The sequence below is a fragment of the Apiospora aurea genome (assembly GCF_038362705.1).
Source record: "Apiospora aurea strain CBS 24483 chromosome Unknown utg000004l_segment0_segment0, whole genome shotgun sequence".
NCBI lineage: Eukaryota > Fungi > Ascomycota > Sordariomycetes > Amphisphaeriales > Apiosporaceae > Apiospora > Apiospora aurea.
The window spans coordinates 5,293,027-5,308,150 of record NW_027117391.1 but is presented as its reverse complement, the minus strand read 5'-3'; the positions used below and the strand labels follow the sequence as shown (position 1 = coordinate 5,308,150).

The 15,124-nt window shown below is 56.8% G+C and overlaps 10 protein-coding genes across 10 annotated transcripts; 4 read left to right on the top strand and 6 right to left on the bottom strand.

Moving 5' to 3' along the window:
- Positions 1-36: 36 nt before the first annotated feature.
- On the top strand, positions 37-537 carry PG986_006417 (uncharacterized protein; the record flags this gene model as incomplete). The annotated part of the gene is made up of 1 exon (XM_066842639.1): positions 37-537. The coding sequence occupies one exon, from the start codon at positions 37-39 to the stop codon at positions 535-537; it is 501 nt and encodes a 166-aa protein (XP_066702501.1).
- Positions 538-1,174: 637 nt separating this feature from the next.
- PG986_006416 (uncharacterized protein) lies at positions 1,175-2,737 on the bottom strand (the record flags this gene model as incomplete). The annotated part of the gene is made up of 4 exons (XM_066842638.1): positions 1,175-1,522; positions 1,577-1,634; positions 1,690-1,861; positions 1,915-2,737. The coding sequence occupies 4 exons, from the start codon at positions 2,735-2,737 to the stop codon at positions 1,175-1,177; spliced, it is 1,401 nt and encodes a 466-aa protein (XP_066702500.1).
- Positions 2,738-3,528: 791 nt separating this feature from the next.
- On the bottom strand, positions 3,529-4,119 carry PG986_006415 (uncharacterized protein; the record flags this gene model as incomplete). The annotated part of the gene is made up of 1 exon (XM_066842637.1): positions 3,529-4,119. The coding sequence occupies one exon, from the start codon at positions 4,117-4,119 to the stop codon at positions 3,529-3,531; it is 591 nt and encodes a 196-aa protein (XP_066702499.1).
- A 709-nt stretch (positions 4,120-4,828) lies between these two features.
- On the top strand, positions 4,829-5,383 carry PG986_006414 (uncharacterized protein; the record flags this gene model as incomplete). The annotated part of the gene is made up of 1 exon (XM_066842636.1): positions 4,829-5,383. The coding sequence occupies one exon, from the start codon at positions 4,829-4,831 to the stop codon at positions 5,381-5,383; it is 555 nt and encodes a 184-aa protein (XP_066702498.1).
- Positions 5,384-5,507: 124 nt separating this feature from the next.
- Positions 5,508-7,602, top strand: PG986_006413 (uncharacterized protein; the record flags this gene model as incomplete). Its single annotated transcript, XM_066842635.1, has 2 exons — positions 5,508-6,708; positions 7,073-7,602. The coding sequence occupies 2 exons, from the start codon at positions 5,508-5,510 to the stop codon at positions 7,600-7,602; spliced, it is 1,731 nt and encodes a 576-aa protein (XP_066702497.1).
- Positions 7,603-8,177: 575 nt separating this feature from the next.
- PG986_006412 (uncharacterized protein) lies at positions 8,178-9,506 on the bottom strand (the record flags this gene model as incomplete). The annotated part of the gene is made up of 1 exon (XM_066842634.1): positions 8,178-9,506. One exon carries the CDS (start codon positions 9,504-9,506, stop codon positions 8,178-8,180), a length of 1,329 nt encoding a protein of 442 aa, XP_066702496.1.
- A 360-nt stretch (positions 9,507-9,866) lies between these two features.
- Positions 9,867-11,587, bottom strand: PG986_006411 (uncharacterized protein; the record flags this gene model as incomplete). Its single annotated transcript, XM_066842633.1, has 5 exons — positions 9,867-9,899; positions 9,953-9,958; positions 10,273-10,598; positions 10,674-10,979; positions 11,269-11,587. The coding sequence occupies 5 exons, from the start codon at positions 11,585-11,587 to the stop codon at positions 9,867-9,869; spliced, it is 990 nt and encodes a 329-aa protein (XP_066702495.1).
- Positions 11,588-11,876: 289 nt separating this feature from the next.
- PG986_006410 (uncharacterized protein) lies at positions 11,877-12,926 on the top strand (the record flags this gene model as incomplete). The annotated part of the gene is made up of 1 exon (XM_066842632.1): positions 11,877-12,926. One exon carries the CDS (start codon positions 11,877-11,879, stop codon positions 12,924-12,926), a length of 1,050 nt encoding a protein of 349 aa, XP_066702494.1.
- Positions 12,927-12,988: 62 nt separating this feature from the next.
- PG986_006409 (uncharacterized protein) lies at positions 12,989-13,333 on the bottom strand (the record flags this gene model as incomplete). Its single annotated transcript, XM_066842631.1, has 1 exon — positions 12,989-13,333. One exon carries the CDS (start codon positions 13,331-13,333, stop codon positions 12,989-12,991), a length of 345 nt encoding a protein of 114 aa, XP_066702493.1.
- A 1,404-nt stretch (positions 13,334-14,737) lies between these two features.
- Positions 14,738-15,121, bottom strand: PG986_006408 (uncharacterized protein; the record flags this gene model as incomplete). The annotated part of the gene is made up of 1 exon (XM_066842630.1): positions 14,738-15,121. The coding sequence occupies one exon, from the start codon at positions 15,119-15,121 to the stop codon at positions 14,738-14,740; it is 384 nt and encodes a 127-aa protein (XP_066702492.1).
- Positions 15,122-15,124: the final 3 nt, after the last annotated feature.

Below are 15,124 nucleotides of genomic sequence, written 5' to 3'. Positions count from 1 at the left end.
AATCTGTGCCAGTATCCTTGACGGTTTGTTGCCAACATGGAAACGTTCAACTTGCAGCTTCCTCGAACTCTCCTACTCGACGACAGCAAAACTCGCTTTTCCGCCGTCCGTGACATCCTCCCAGTCCAAATGCATGGAATCCTCGCCCAGGACCCAACTCTCGTCGAGATCCTGGGACTTCTTTCCGCCCTAGTAGTCTTGATGCGCGTGCCAGATGTGCAACTTCGTCCCCTTCAGATCACCGTTCAGATCGCCCCAGCACCACCAATGCGTGCCCAGAAACCCCTGGGCCATGGAAATCTCGAACGTCTCGCCCGGTACCATATCTCCTTTGATGCGCTTGTCTTCGCGGCGGAAGAGGCGGTCCCACGTCAGCTTCTCCGTGGCGCTGGCGGTGGCGGTACGAGTCGTCTTTCCACCCTCCCCATCTCCATGCCCATTCCCATCCGTCTGGCGGCCGCTTCTTCGTCTCGGGTCCGACGCAGACCGTTAGGGAGCTGTTCGCGCGCCGCTCGTCCCGGGCGGACGCGACGGTGACGGTGAGGGAGAGCGTGAGGGAGAGCGTGAGGGAGACGGACAGGTTCACGTAGAGTTTGGCCTGCTTCTTGCCTGGGGCGGTATCGCATCTGAAAAGTCCCGTGGACATGATGCGTTTTGCTCTTGCTGTTCTTTTTTCCCCTGCCTTTTTTAGCTGTTCAAGAGTGCGGCGGTAACGCGCCGAACGGGGGCTGCCTTGGATTCTGGATCGCGGATTCAATATCTTCAACGCAGGGGGAATGCTGTAGCTGAAATGGAACATCTCCTTTGAGGATGGAAGATTGGTATTTCTTAGATAGCTCCGTTTTCATTTGGCAACTGCAACATTCTGCGTGACGCCACGTAGGTAAGTTCCGTAAGCCTGGGTGATTGGAACTGGCTCTTAGCGGCGTAGCAGCAAAAGGGACAATGGAGAATCCAGAGCACTAAAGAAAAGTTGGCAATGCCCATTATTGTCATGGGATGCGGCGCCCAGCAACGAACAGCCGTTACACTAAAAGGGGGTCGGTCTGTGGATCAGGGACAGACCTGAGGATGGGAAAGGTACACAGTCTGGTAGAAATATGTAGTATACCATTTGCTCATTCTATGAAAACCTCATTTTATTCCGATTCTGGATACTCACACTGTCCGATATTCAGAACGGAGGATCAATCTCCGCCAACGGTACCGAGCACTTCTTCTTCAGCGCCGCCTTGGCCTCGTCCGACGCCACGGGGATGCAGTCCATCCCGATCCCACCCTTGATGCCGTCGCAAATGATGATGGGCTTCGCATCCTCGCCCTCGGCATCGGTGGCGCACGGGCTCTTGACGGTGAAGTTGCGGAACTCGATGTTCTCGCACACGGCGTCCGGGTTGGTGGAGCAGGTCAGCTTGGCCACGGCCGTGCCGTACTTGCCGCTCGTGTAGCCCGAGAAGTTCTCGAACAGGATGTTGGTGATATTCATCTTGGAGGGGTACTCGGCGCAGGTGGAGGAGTTGATCTAGGCGGGGGCTTAGTTGTTTATACTACTGTAAGTAAAGGGGCAGTGACTTACGTTGAAGTAGCAAGAGTCGATGAACGCGGAGTATTCGTTGTTCGCTTGCCAGAAGTTACTGCTCGAGAATCAGCATACCTGATATTTGACAGTGGTGGATGTGGTTTGCATACCGGAAAGTGACGTTATCGATGAAGCCGTAGCCAATATCAGGGCCGGCCCAGGTCTTGAGACGGGCCCCGTGTTGGCCGTTCAGCAGCCACACGTTCTCAATTACGACGTCCTGGACGAAGCTCATCTCACCGGCATACTGGCCCAGTGATCCCATAGATTGGCCGTGAGTGCCTTAAAAAGAGTTAGTAGCCCCCAGCAGCAATTGGTGTGAATGGCTAACTCACCATTGCAGTACATGGTATCGACATGCACATTCGTAGCGTTGGACTTGGGCGAGAAGCAGTCATCGCCAACATTGACCCAGACACGCTCGACGGTGAGATCCTCGATATTGAGCGAATCGAAAAAATCCGAGTTCTTGGGCAGCGCCGTGGCGTTATTAGACTCAGCCGTGCACATCACATCCCGAAACGCGACGTTCTTGGACGTCACAATGAAGTTGGTCCAGCAGGGCGAGTCCTTCTCGTGGATGCCCTCCATCTCGAAGTTGGTCAGGTTCTCGCCGTAGAAGAGGATGGGCCGCAGGTACGTGTTGGTCGGGTCGAGGATTTCCAGTCCCGCGAACTCGTTCCACCAGCGCTGGCCGTTGCCGTTGAGGACGCCGTCGCCGAAGATGCGGACGTCGCGCCCGCCCCACTTCCAGAACATGAGGGAGTTCTGGAAGGGGTGGGCGAAGGCGTGCTCCTGCCAGTACGGGGTGTCGTTGGTGAACTTGACCTCGCCGTCCCAGTGGATCTGCACGTCGTCGAGGAAGGTCAGGTCCAGCGGCTTGCCGATCATGTACAGCTCGTCCTTGGGCAGGTAGAGGGTGCCGCCGTGGTTGGCTTTCTGGAGGCCCTCGAGGAAATCGTCGGCCACGTCGTCGGTCTCATTCTGGGAGGGCCGGATCTGAACGATGGGGCGCGTGCCGCAGTCCTTGGGTCTCTTGTAGGGGTGCTTGGCCTTGAACGCCTCGATGCTTCGGGGGACTTCCGCGGGCACTTCGACTTGGAAGGCGAGGGCGCCAGCCACGGCGGAGAGGGCAAGGAGAATAGACGAGGACCGCATGGTGTCTGACTGCAGTAGCACGAACGCGGGAGAAGTCACAATCTCAGCAGACCATAACAAGGTGGGTTATTCTCGACTTTTATCATTGCGCTCGTATACCTAAATTTTGCCATCGCCTCTATTAGCCAAGCGGTGCCTGCATTTGCCCCAAGTCGTAAGCGAACTAGTGCTGACTTGGGACGTCCAATACCTAGAACATCTTACAGGGGAGCAGCTAGCCACGGCCTGTCTTTCCACCAATCGTGTTGCACGGGCAGAGCTTGCCGGACTGCTGGAAAACGGATAGACTTGGACACGAATGTATTGAAGAGCTGCATATTTGGGGAAGGCGATGGGAGACTCTGAAGTCCAGTCTCTTGATTTAATCTTGGCAAGGGTTGTGATTGATGGAATTCGGAAGAGGTGCGTCCGTCTCAATCTTACCCCGGGCGTTACTGCCCTGTAAGCCCCATAGCTACCCCAACTTCCGCTAAATCGTCCCCCGCATTCAGTGCCAATGCGGGGAGTCCACAGCGGACAAGACACCGCCTTTTGAGTTTGGTGCTCTATTACAGCGCAACCGTTTATCTCAACGTCAACTGGTTCTGTTGTTAAGGCCCGGTACCCCGTGATCCACCGTACGAGATTGAAAGGGAGAATACGGCTATTGTATCAGCAAATACCTACGATGGCCGATGAAGACAAGATAGGTTCGGCTTAAGACTGGCCTGTTGCTTTATTCCTTCAAGGTGACATAGATCTTGCTGCAATCCTGCGTAGACGGACGCATCATATAAACCATTTCCCCCTTCTCATCCTCCACCCCCAAGTCCACGCATTGATGCGCGACACAACCTCCCCCTGAACGGCAGCGGCGGGTTGCTCCAGCCCGCCGTCACCGAGTCGTGATACCCCTCGATCTGGATGCCCCGGAACCCGTCCTCCGCCGCCTGGCGCATGATGCGGTGCGCGAGGTGCCGCATCAGCCCCTTGCCGCCCTCGTCCAGCTTCGTGGCCGTCGCGTTGCGCATGAGCACCTGCCGCGGCCCCGTCGGCTTCCAGCCCGCCGGGTCGCGCCCGTCGCGCGCCTCGAGCGCGTGCAGCGACTCGGCGAAGTCCGGCAGCGCCTGCGCGACGGGCGCGATGCGCGACGTGTCGAAGGGGGAGAAGCCGTCGTACGCGAGCGCGACCGAGAGCAGCGGGAAGTCCATCCGCGCCATCAGCTCGTCGCCATCCGCGCTCAGTTCCGTCGGGTCCCACCAGAGCTTGCCGCCGGCCGCCGCGGACTCGGGCCGCTTGTACTGGTACTCGGTGTCGAAGATGCCTAGCGAAAGGCCCGAGGCGATCTGGTGCTCGACCAGGTGGTCCATGGCGGCGAACACTTTGTAGGTGCGGTCCGTCATCTCGTCGGGCCAGAGGACGCTCCAGACGGGCGAGCCGAAGGCGTTGCTGTGGGTTACGATGGCTTTGGCCCATTCAGCGTGCTCCTTTACTAAGTAAATACTCCCCGAATAACTATTGTCATGCTACATTTCTTTCCACGCGTAGAATACACATACAAATAAGAAAAGGACACCGACTTAAAATGTTGTTTTTCTTCCTTACGCTCGATGCCAGTTTACTTAAGTACCTAAGTACCGAATTCCTCTCAAATCTAACAATATAAAAATCTCCATTTCTAGTCGTCACTCCTAAACTTCTCCTTCACCGACAACTTCACTTTCACCATTTCTCACTTCCACCATTCCTCCCTTCCACCACCGCCTTTTAACTACTTATACCAACTGTAACTACCACGCTCACCTCGACTCGCAAGCTCACCCCGACTTCGACTTATAAGCTTATTTCGACTCATAATCTTACCTCGACTTACAACCTCACCTTAGTCTGCCTAATTGGGTCTCGTTATTTCGACTTAACCTCGAATACGTAGTGCAGTGGACCCTCCTTACATTACCGACCTACCCCCTACCTCCTTACCGACCTATCGACCCCTCCACTATTTAATAAGCTCGGAGCACACTTACAGGTGTTTAACAGTATGTATACATGAGTTGAGTCAGCTTCGAGACCTTCAACGGGACATACGATAACTAACTCTGCTACACAGGCATGCCGTCCCTCAAACGCACCCCACGCCCGCTGGACTATGAGAACCTGCGAGAGAGCAGTCTATCGGCCCTTATAGAGGTGGTCCCTGGAGGAGTCGGTCTCTTCGATCTACCTCACCTCGCCAAGCATGAGAGACGGTCCAACATCAATAGAAAGAAGATGCGTGACATGGTTCACCTCGGTTCCTCCCTCGACCCTGTCCAGTCCCAGTCCCATGAGCCGTCGGCCTTCGCGCACTCTGTTCGGCTTAAGCGTAATTCGCAGAATGACATTCCTCGCAACGATCGGCTTGGGAAAAATACCAACGTCATGGTCGCCACCGCCCGGGGAGGCCCTGTCAAGGGCGAGGTCATCCCCCATTGGATCTTTTGCTACCCCGGTGGAATCTCGGCCGCCAAAAGGTTGATTAATGGAGGTCCCTTGGACGATGCAGACTCACAGGAGCTCGAGGAGCAGATTGTGCTCGAGATGAACGGGGACGTCCCCCCCGCTACCACCGGCCAAGATGATTCGCGACCTGCTTTCAGATGGAGCCGACCCCTCGTCAGCCCTTAGTCGTGGAGACTACCCCCAGTACGCCTATAAACCAGCAACCTCCCATTACGAGTCTATTCGATGTTTCCGCCCATACAGCTGGACCGACGAGTTGGAGGGTATGTTGCAGCAGTTCCGCCTAGCCATGCCCAACGACCTCCTCCCAATGGGCATGCTGAAGGCAGGCCTCTTGAACTGGTGGTACTACACAAGCAACGAGTCCGAGCGTCTCCCCAGTGTAAGCCTGGCCTCCTTTTTGCTTTCCTTCGTCCTATGCATTGGTCGAGCCGTTTTGTGCGAGGAGGTGGTCCCTCATCACCCCGCCCGATTCGCACGCTCTTGCGAGGTCTCGGATAACAAACAGCTGAGACAGGTCTACCCCGAAAAGATCATGATCCGCCACAATGCCATTAATGAGCAGAGAGTGCTCGACCTTCTGAATGCGAATAGGCCCGTCCACCGCGGTCGAATTATCACAGCCGACCTCATCGGTTCGAAGAATCCTACATTTGATCCGGACTGTGGCCACTTCAAGAAGTTCCTAGAGCTTGAGAACTGTGGTGGCGAGGCTCGAGGGGAGGCTATCAAGCCGTTTGTTGACCTGATTGGCAACGTGCCGAATCAGGGGGTCGGCCGCTTTGTGAAACCAGGTGTCCGATATGTTGCCCTGGTACCTGTCAGCGCCATCATTGGCTTCAACATACTTCCCGTGAAGCAATTCGACGTCGCCTCCCCTGACCAAGAGGGCTTGATGGATATCAAGAGAACGCTGGGTGTGGAGGTCATCGACCTAGCTAGCCACTGTGCACCCCAGCTCCCCTATGAAGTCGAACAGGTCGAACCTCCCGCTCAGCCCAATGTCGATGCTCAGGACCAAGGCAACGTCTCCCACAGCGATCCCGGGTCCGCGGACAATGTCGTCCCCCTGAGCCATAGACAGGTCGCCGCCAGAGCCAGAGCCCCCTCGCCCGAGGTTAAAGGGGAACCCGATAGAAAGAAGATAAAGCTGGAAGACCCCCACAAGACCTCCACGTTGGCTACAGCCTCGAACAGCCCCGACGAGAAGAAGGTCGATGTCGCTAGTAGCACCTCCACCTCGGCTGTGTTGTACAACAGCCTTACCAGACGAGAGAAGGCGATTTTTAATATGATCAAGGACTTGGGCCTAATTGCCGCACAAGTATACCCTATCAAAATCCACTACCTTCAGTCTAAGGATAAGGGCAGAGAGCTGGAGTGGGGTTCAAAGGGGGGCGGGTGGTCTATTAGCCAAGGCCGCTTGGTCCTCGAATATGAGAGCAGTCTACGGTTAAATGAAGGCGCGGGACCTGAGTGTCGAGGAGGTCGTTCGCATTTGCGCATACCATGAGGGCTCCGAGGAGGGCTCCGAGAAAGGCGCGGCTGGATCTCGTCAGTCACCTCAGGTCGTCGACGGCGAAGACGACGACATCATTATGCAGACTCCCGGTGGATGGAAGCGAGTGTAGATGGTCGAATCGAGGGACATGTACTATAGGCTGCCAGCAAGCTACTGGGTTCTACTTTGGGTTGCGTGTAACACTAGACACTGAGAATTAAGAGGAAGGGCACGTCTGTGCCTACGTGGGTATATCCTTATGCACATATGCTTGCTTCGAGGTGACGTCCGAGTAATAGGTTTTGTGGTAGTCGATAGCGGATAAGAATCACTACCACGAGGTCCGCGTCCAGCCCGTGCTCGACAAGCCCGAGGCTATCAAGGAGCTGCCTGCCAACTCCGACGCGGCCCCGAGGAGCGCCTCGGTCGTCTCGACGTCGAGGTCAAGGCAAAATCCCTCCGATATTACGAGGAGACCTTGGCCAAGCCCTTCAAGCGCGAAGAGGACGAGGCTGGTCTCGTCGCCGGCAACAAGCGTGCCGTCCCCGACAGCTTCGATGAGTTGGTGATGCTGGCTAGGCAGAACGACCGGGGTCTCGTCGTCATCACAGACGGGGGCGAGCTATGCAGCGACAACGTCTGTTTCCTCTCCGGCGTGCACCGCGGGCCGGATCCCGAGATCGAGGTGGGCCGACGCCAGGTCGCGGGCGGACATGTTGGGGCTGACGTCAAAGGACAAGTCGGTGAGCTGTCATGTGCCTCCACAGTCGGCAGGCTCGTTTGCCGTGTCCTAGTCGTTAGTTCGTCGATCCTGGGCAGCGCGTCGATCCTGGGCAGCGTGTCGATCCTAGGCGGCGCGTCGATGCTAGGTGGCGGGGACTAGGGCGCCGCCGTCGTCCTCGGGACCGACCGCCACATCATATGCGCGGCCTCCTCGGAGGGCGAGATGCTGCGTGGTCGGCAATAACGGCGCTCGAGGTCGCACACCGCGCGCTTCGCTGTCGACCACGCCAACCCCGAGGTCCTCTAGCTTTGCGGACCCATCAGTTCTTCTCGGGTGCCGACCGACGCGGAGAGGTCCAAACAGTGCCTGCAACGAAGACGAATTGCTTGACTAGCACGCACGTCGGACGGGGCAACCGGTACAGGTCGAACTAGTGAAGATCACAAACACGATATCGCATAGCGCGACTGCGGCGCTTGGGGGTCTATGAATGCCTGTAGAGCGCGGATAGTATCAAGTCAATCGCGATTGTATTAGGGCGGCGCGCATTCTCAAGTTGCGCCTACCGCGCAAGCCTCGGTTCCTGCGCATGCTTCGGCTCAAGGCTCGTGGCGACGTGCGCGCAAATCCATGTTACAGATCAATCAGGTGCTTTGCACCTTGTCCCATTTCCCTTCCCCGGACCTGGCGAGACCGTCGCAGATCCCCCTCCCCGCCCATGTTGCCTTTGTCCCTTAAAATGTCATCTCCGTCTCGTTGGAAACCAGGAACTCGTACCAAAAGATGTGGATGCCATCGATCCGGCTCAAATCGTTCACGCGCTTGAAGATAAAGTCCTTTCTAAGCGTGTCGCGAACCTTGTCATCGGGGTCGTAGCGAGCGGCGCAGCGGTGCATGTCGGCGGCGACGCTACCCCAGTTGGCGTCGCAAAATTCATGGAAGGCGTTCAGGAGGGATCGGTGGTGCTGGACCAAGCTGAGGACGGTCGAATTCTTGAGAGCCTCGATCCCGTCGACGCTCCCGCCAGACTTCGGCGCGACCGCCAAAGTGAGGCACGTCGCCAGGCAGGTGTACTTGGAGAGCACCAAAGCCGACCGGAGCAGTCGCAGCAGCATCGACTTGTGGCTCGCGCTATCCGCGCTGCACACGCCGCGCCAGACCTCCTCGCTTCCACGCACACTTCCGTTTTGACCCTCCTCCTCTGGCACTTGGACCTCGTAAATTTGCTGCATGTCGCGCCCGCTGTGCGTGCTCTGCAGTGCCATCAACAAATTGTTGGTACCGTCAGTCGGCTTGACACCGTCAGCAATAGCTCTGATCTGCTGCCCGATGACGGTCGAGTCAAGCTGCAAGTTGCGAACGCACTTGAGAAGCATGTCGACGACGTGCTGAGCGTTGGTGGCACGACACTCCTTTCCTATTAGGGAGTCCATCTGGCTAGGGACATGTGAGATCGACTTAACTCCGCGGTTCGTGAGCAGGCCCACTACGTCGTCGAGGGTGGTCTTGTGTTCCTGGCGAGTCTGAGCCCGGATCCAACGGTGATCGACGAGGATCTGGCTGCGGTCCACCTGGCGCGCATACCGAGCGACCTGGTCATCCGTTTCCATGAGCTCCTTGACGGCCTTGCGGGTCTCGTCAGAAGGGAGCGACTCGTAGATTCTCTCTGCCGGGGTCATTCGGCTGGGTCCCTGGTAAGCGCAGAACCGCTTGGCTGTGAGCTTGGCCAATTCGTCAGAAGCAGCGCGCTTGTTGCTGGCACCGGGCTGGTTGGCAACATCGGCGTCGGGACCCCGCGATTGGGGCGATTGGAGACTGGCACGGAACTCGAGGGCCGTTTTCTCCTTCTCCAGATGGTCGAGTCGGGTTCGGGACCGAGCGATGCGCTCTGATGTATTGTTGGCCCTGTTCTGCAAGACCGCGATGACGCCCTCCTCCACGAACTCGGCGCGGAGATCGTGGAGCTCCTCCTGCTTTACCTCATCCTTTTGGATCTGAGCCTCAACACGCTGGATCTCCTCGGTATCGCGCAGCTTCAGTTTGACGTCGGTCAAAGCAGCCATGGTTGGAGACGGTGTGATGGGTCGATAGAGATGGTGTTGCAAGCTTCCAAGTGGTAGAGGGTCCAGGAGAAGAAGTGATCCTGGGAGCCGTGGTGGCCCAAGGGCTCAGATGAATTAAGGGGTTTGTTGGAGGGCACAATTGGTCCGAGTCGTTTGGAGCACCGAGAGGTCTACCTCGATGCTGTGGGCTAGAGAATGGGCCAGCACGAGACGATCGGTCGATTGGTTCGACTGGTGATGCATGGGAAGAAGAGAAGATGAAAGGTTTGAAGGAATCCGTGGGAGAAACGTCAGTATTTATAGTAAAAATGGGATTCGAATCCAACGTGACTTCCCAATTAGGAATAATATGTCTTGGGATTAAATATCTGCGTTTACTGTGCTTTCTAGCAGCTGCGAATGCATAGGCTTATGCTATAGTATTATAAGTATACTGCCTTACTTACATAGTCCTATAAATTAATATATAATATATAGTCTAATTAAGTCCGTAAAGATAGTAGGGCAAGAAAGCTCACTGAATTTATGAAATGGGAACTGTAGTATTTAGATCAACCAACTTTCGAACATGTTCTCTCAGAAGTTCTTCTACACCTTTCCCACCCATCCCCGAGTAGAACCTGTCTTCCCGGGACTGTTCTATTGTCTCTACGAACAAATTACACCCGGAGCATGCCAATCCAGAAGCATCACAAACATTGGCTCGACGCGTATCTCCACTTGTAAACTGACTTGAGCCATCCCGGAACCCAGATATCCCACATACCCGCAAATCCACTACGTGACGTTCGCGCCGCCCGAGATCGTCGGGCGAATCATCCAGGCCACACATACTAGCAGGTCGCGCGCAACAACCATGGCCGCGCCACAGGAGCATGCCGGGGCTGTCGCGGAGGACGACTCGGATCAGAGCTCCTCCTCGTTTTCCGGTGGCTCGGAGGAATACATCGACATCAGCAGCAATGACGGAGCGAGCGGGCCCACCGGAGTAGATGCGCAGTTCGAGGCGATCCAAGCCGCAATGATAGCCAGGCGTAAGAAGATGAACAAGCTGAGGAGTTACGACGCGCGTCGCCGGCAAGACGATCTCATCTGGAAGCTGGAAGCAAAGAGCATCAAGCTGCACAAACGATGCGCCAAGCGCGACCGGCGCGCCGATCTATCTACTGCCCACGGAGCCTTGGCTGCACGCCATGGCGTTATCAATGATTCCAGCGATAGCAGCGAGATCAGCGACGTCGGCGAGGTTAGCGAAATAGATGAGACCGTCAGGATCGCCGGGAACAACCAGCAGATCGAAGAGAGCGGGTACAGCGTGCACGGCTTGCGCGACGTGTACGATTCTGACAGCGGGGACAGCGGGGACAGCGGGGACAGCGGGGACAGCGGGGACAGCGGGGACAGCAAGGACAGCGGGGACAGCGAGTACAACGGCTCGGTCGATTCGGACTACGTAGACCGGGGATCGGACGCCTCAAGCGAAGTTGAATACCTGTCAGCCAGCTACGAGGCCGAGCACGACGAGCACGACGCACATGGTTACAACAGCGGAACCAACGACTCGGCCGACTCGGACTACGTGGAGCAGGGATCGGACGACTCAGGCGAAGTTGAATATCAGTCAGTAAGCGACGAGGCCGAGCAAGACGAGCACTACGAGGAAGACGAGGAAGACGAGGAAGACGAGGAAGACGAGGAAGACGAGAATGATAGGGCTACGGCGAAGAGTCGTAAGCGGAGATGGAGCAGCAACTCGGATGACTCGCCCAGCGCAAAGAGAACGAAGGTGTTCGAGAAGGCACCTGGTCGGGAGGAACATGGAGACTGGACTGATTAGGCCCGGCGCGACGCTCGCGCACGCATCGTTCTTCCGGGTCGCGCCGGCGGATATCAGGACGACCAAGGCGAGCGCGAGGCTTGGGAACGTGGCCGGGGATGCCTGTTGTATTATCTGGGGAAGCGGGAAGCAGTATCGATATGTGACTAAGGGCGCGTGCATTACCGTGGCCCATCGGCTTGAAACCTGGGGTAGCTAGTTTGCGACGGACGATATGATCATCGAGGTCGAGACAGTCGCGCATTGCGCGTCGACCGTGAAACAGCGAGTTGCGTCACCAGCTACAAGTCACATTCCTCATAGCATCATGAAATACATTGCGATGTTCTTTAACGTTTCCGTGCAGCGCGCCGTTGAAGCGAGCTTGCAGATGGATCAACGCGCGTCATGCCCGGAGTCATCAGGATGGGATATCTTAGTGTGCGCGCAGAGCACTTGCACACAAGCCATGGCGAGCTGGGCATGGCCTGATGGGGGAAATCAGACATAGGCGGCAGGAAGGAAAGACGGACGGGCGGACGGAGGCGTACTTAATGGATGTATATTTAGCTAACGCACGCCGAATATTTGGACGAGGCTATTCCACGTGGCTCTTGCACCCCACGCATTCCGCGAGCGACCCGCAGCCTGTTGAGAACCACGCGGCGGAGCATTGGCGAAAAGAGCACTCGGCCCTGACGGACGAGCTGCGACTTACCCAGCAGGCCGCGATCGCCTGGATGAACCAATCCGTCGAGCTCCTCCCCGAGCAGGACTGGATTCGGTTCTTGCGAACATTCTGCGGCGCACACATGGCGCAGGCCCCAGACCGCTATCTCTTCCCCCGTCGCGCCTGGATCGTCGAGGCGCCGTGGATCAAAGCCACCACGGCCGCGACAGTCAACCATGACATCAGCCTGACGCGCATAGTCGCTCGCTTGTACGCGCACACCAAGCGCGCCAATTTCGATGATGGGGAGGCGGTGCTCGCGTTTGACCTCGTGCGCGGTATCACCGAGTGTATCATGACGAAGCCCCTGAGCGAGGCCCAGCACCGCGGGCTCGTGGCGATCCTGTCCGAGATACATTCCACCGGGTGTGAAGCGCTCGCGTCAGCCAGCCCCTATCTTGTGGTCTCATGGACGTTCGCCCTGCGAGAGCTGTCGGTGGCGCTGGGAGTAGTCGCGCCGTCATCGGGCACAAACATCATTCACCTACCGCCCAACCTAGAGAGCGTCTACCCCATACTACACACTATACATCAGTCGGTCCAGCGCGTGGGACGCGCCGAGCTTGCGGAGCAGCTCGTGCCCCGGATGGTAGCGCTTTGCGAGCGCGCAAGGTACTTTTGCTTCGTGGAGAACAGAAAACTCGGACTGTACATGGCTGTGGGCGCATGCTACTATACGGTGGTGGATTTCACGCGGCGTTCGGTGCGACTGGTGGAGAAAGAGACGTCCCTCAAAACCGACGGCAACTTCACACGCGTCCCCATGTACATTCACACGCAGCCGGCTCCCGTCCCGGGGCACTGGGAGGATCTACGCCTCGGAGACGACGATTGGGACTTGTGTTGGTGGTGGCAAAGACTTTATGTCGGGTAGGAGATGTCGAGCATACATGGCATACGGGCGCGGTGTCTGCTTTCTCTATGGGTCAATGTTGGTCACGCGGGGCGGGCGTGGAAGCCCCGATCTCTAAGAGGAAACTGGTTTTGCTTTTGAGGAACTAAGTAGCTGGATGCGTGTGACTTATGGAAGTGGTTCTGCTGCTGCTTGGGGCTCATCTCTTGCTCCCATGGACCCTGGAGTGGCTGCTTCAGCTGTCCGTCTCGCGCCGCCGCGCCCGCCGCGTCAGTCGCGGGCGGCGCGCGGAATGGGGTAGGAGCAGAGTTCTCGGTCGGCGAGCGCTCCTTGTACTCCGTGTCGATTGAATGTGGTGCGGTCTCTATGCGTTGCTGGGGACTCGTGGCGACGTCGCCATCCTTGTTCGCAAGACCTTGCTGCTCCATGGCGGGATACGTGTACGTCGTGCCTTGGCTTGCGCGTATATGGCTGGTCGTGCTGGGAAGGACGCGATGCGATAGACGTGCGTGAGATGCACAGCATGCGGCCTAGTTGAGAAGTCGGAACAGGCAGCCGATCGGCCTGAGAACAAAAGTTTGTTTTATTCCTGAGTCGATACATCATGAAAGGCATGAACTGTAGATGCGGGAAGGAGCCCTGGACGACCGATTTCCTGGATCATTCAACTTTTAGGTAACTCATTGCTCGCATACCCTGTTTGCTGCAGATTTCGCGCGTTGTCGATATGGTGGTTTCGCACTCCGAGCTCGCCCATTCGGCCGCCGTCGATCAATATACAGGTATGTATATTTTTGGTCGATGGCTAGTGCTGACTCTAGATCAGTGTTCGGCATTGCGAGCAGCATGGGGCCCCGGGGTATCATGTCATTCGGGAAGTAATTGTGGCCTGTCGAATCTCTGCCCGCTCGTATTGGCTTGGCTTCCACCTTGGCCGTTTCTGTGGTGGGTTGAAATACTGAATGGGGTGGCTGATACCCGGTGTGTATAGGTTGCGGAGGTGAAGTTGGAAGTCGTAATGAAGAAGAAGTCGGCCGTGTCGATGTAGGATTGTGATGTGAATGCATCAGTTTCTACCAGGCATTGTGCAGCTGACTGCAAGGACTTTACCATCAATAAGTTACCTATCATGCATTGAAGTAGCTTGCATTGAATATAACAAATTATATCTAGCCATTCCTATTTATACGGCTTAATCTCAACTCGGACTCTCTCAAACTTCTACCTCTTTGCACCATCCAAAACCTTTCTGACCTCTCGCAACAGCCCTGTACCATTTGCGCCGCCGCGTCCTTCAATCCTGCCCTCCCCGACACGACACCATGTCGGTACAGATTGCCGCCCAGGCGGCCGCTTTGAAAGAGCTACTGCGGCAAATTGACGATGCCGAGTTCTATTATCGTGTTCACGTGAAGAGTGTCATTGACGCGTACGAGAACGAGAACAGAGTGATTCCGGTGCACCTGCGCAAAAAGGCCCAGACCGCGACGAAAAGAGTCGACGAGTTGAAGAGCGCGTTGGCCCGCCGACGTGACGACTTGCGCTCACCGGAACCCGGCCGTGACGCCGAACACGCCGTACGCAGCGGCACGCCGCCTGAGCAGGATGCCGTGGCCGCGGCCCCGGGCGAGAACCGAAAGCGCGGCCCCGCGGTCGACGATCTGCTGCCGATAATAGTGAAGCGCTTCAAAACTGGCCATAGCCCCGGCAACCAGACAACGTCGGAGCGACTTTCCGCTTTGTTAACTCTAGAGCCGGCGGGTAAACAGGTCGTGGAGTACAGCTTGGAGGGCACGGAGAAGCATGTCCAGCTCGCCTTCTTGCGCCACCACCTACGGTGTCTCGAGCCTCTGTTTGATGACGGCACATTGGCCTTCGGTCGCAACATTACCATCGACGGCAGCGGTAACCTTTGCGGCATTAAGGGGGAAATTGACGACACATTCAACTTTGACGGACCGGAGGAGTCGAGAGAGGAGGCCGTGGGCATTTTTCGCTGTCATGATCCCGCTTGTGACCTCGCAGGCCTTGATCGAAGCCCAGCTACCGCGGCAGATGGAGAAGTTGACCGACGAGTCCGAGGCGGATCTCACACACCGAATGTCGCCGCTGGCCCGGTGCGCCCGCAATCTCTGGGCGGACTCGCGCGTCATCGGCGACGTCGCCATGTCCATGGCCAGAGAAGCCGTATCGCCAGCAGAGATTGACGACCTCATGCT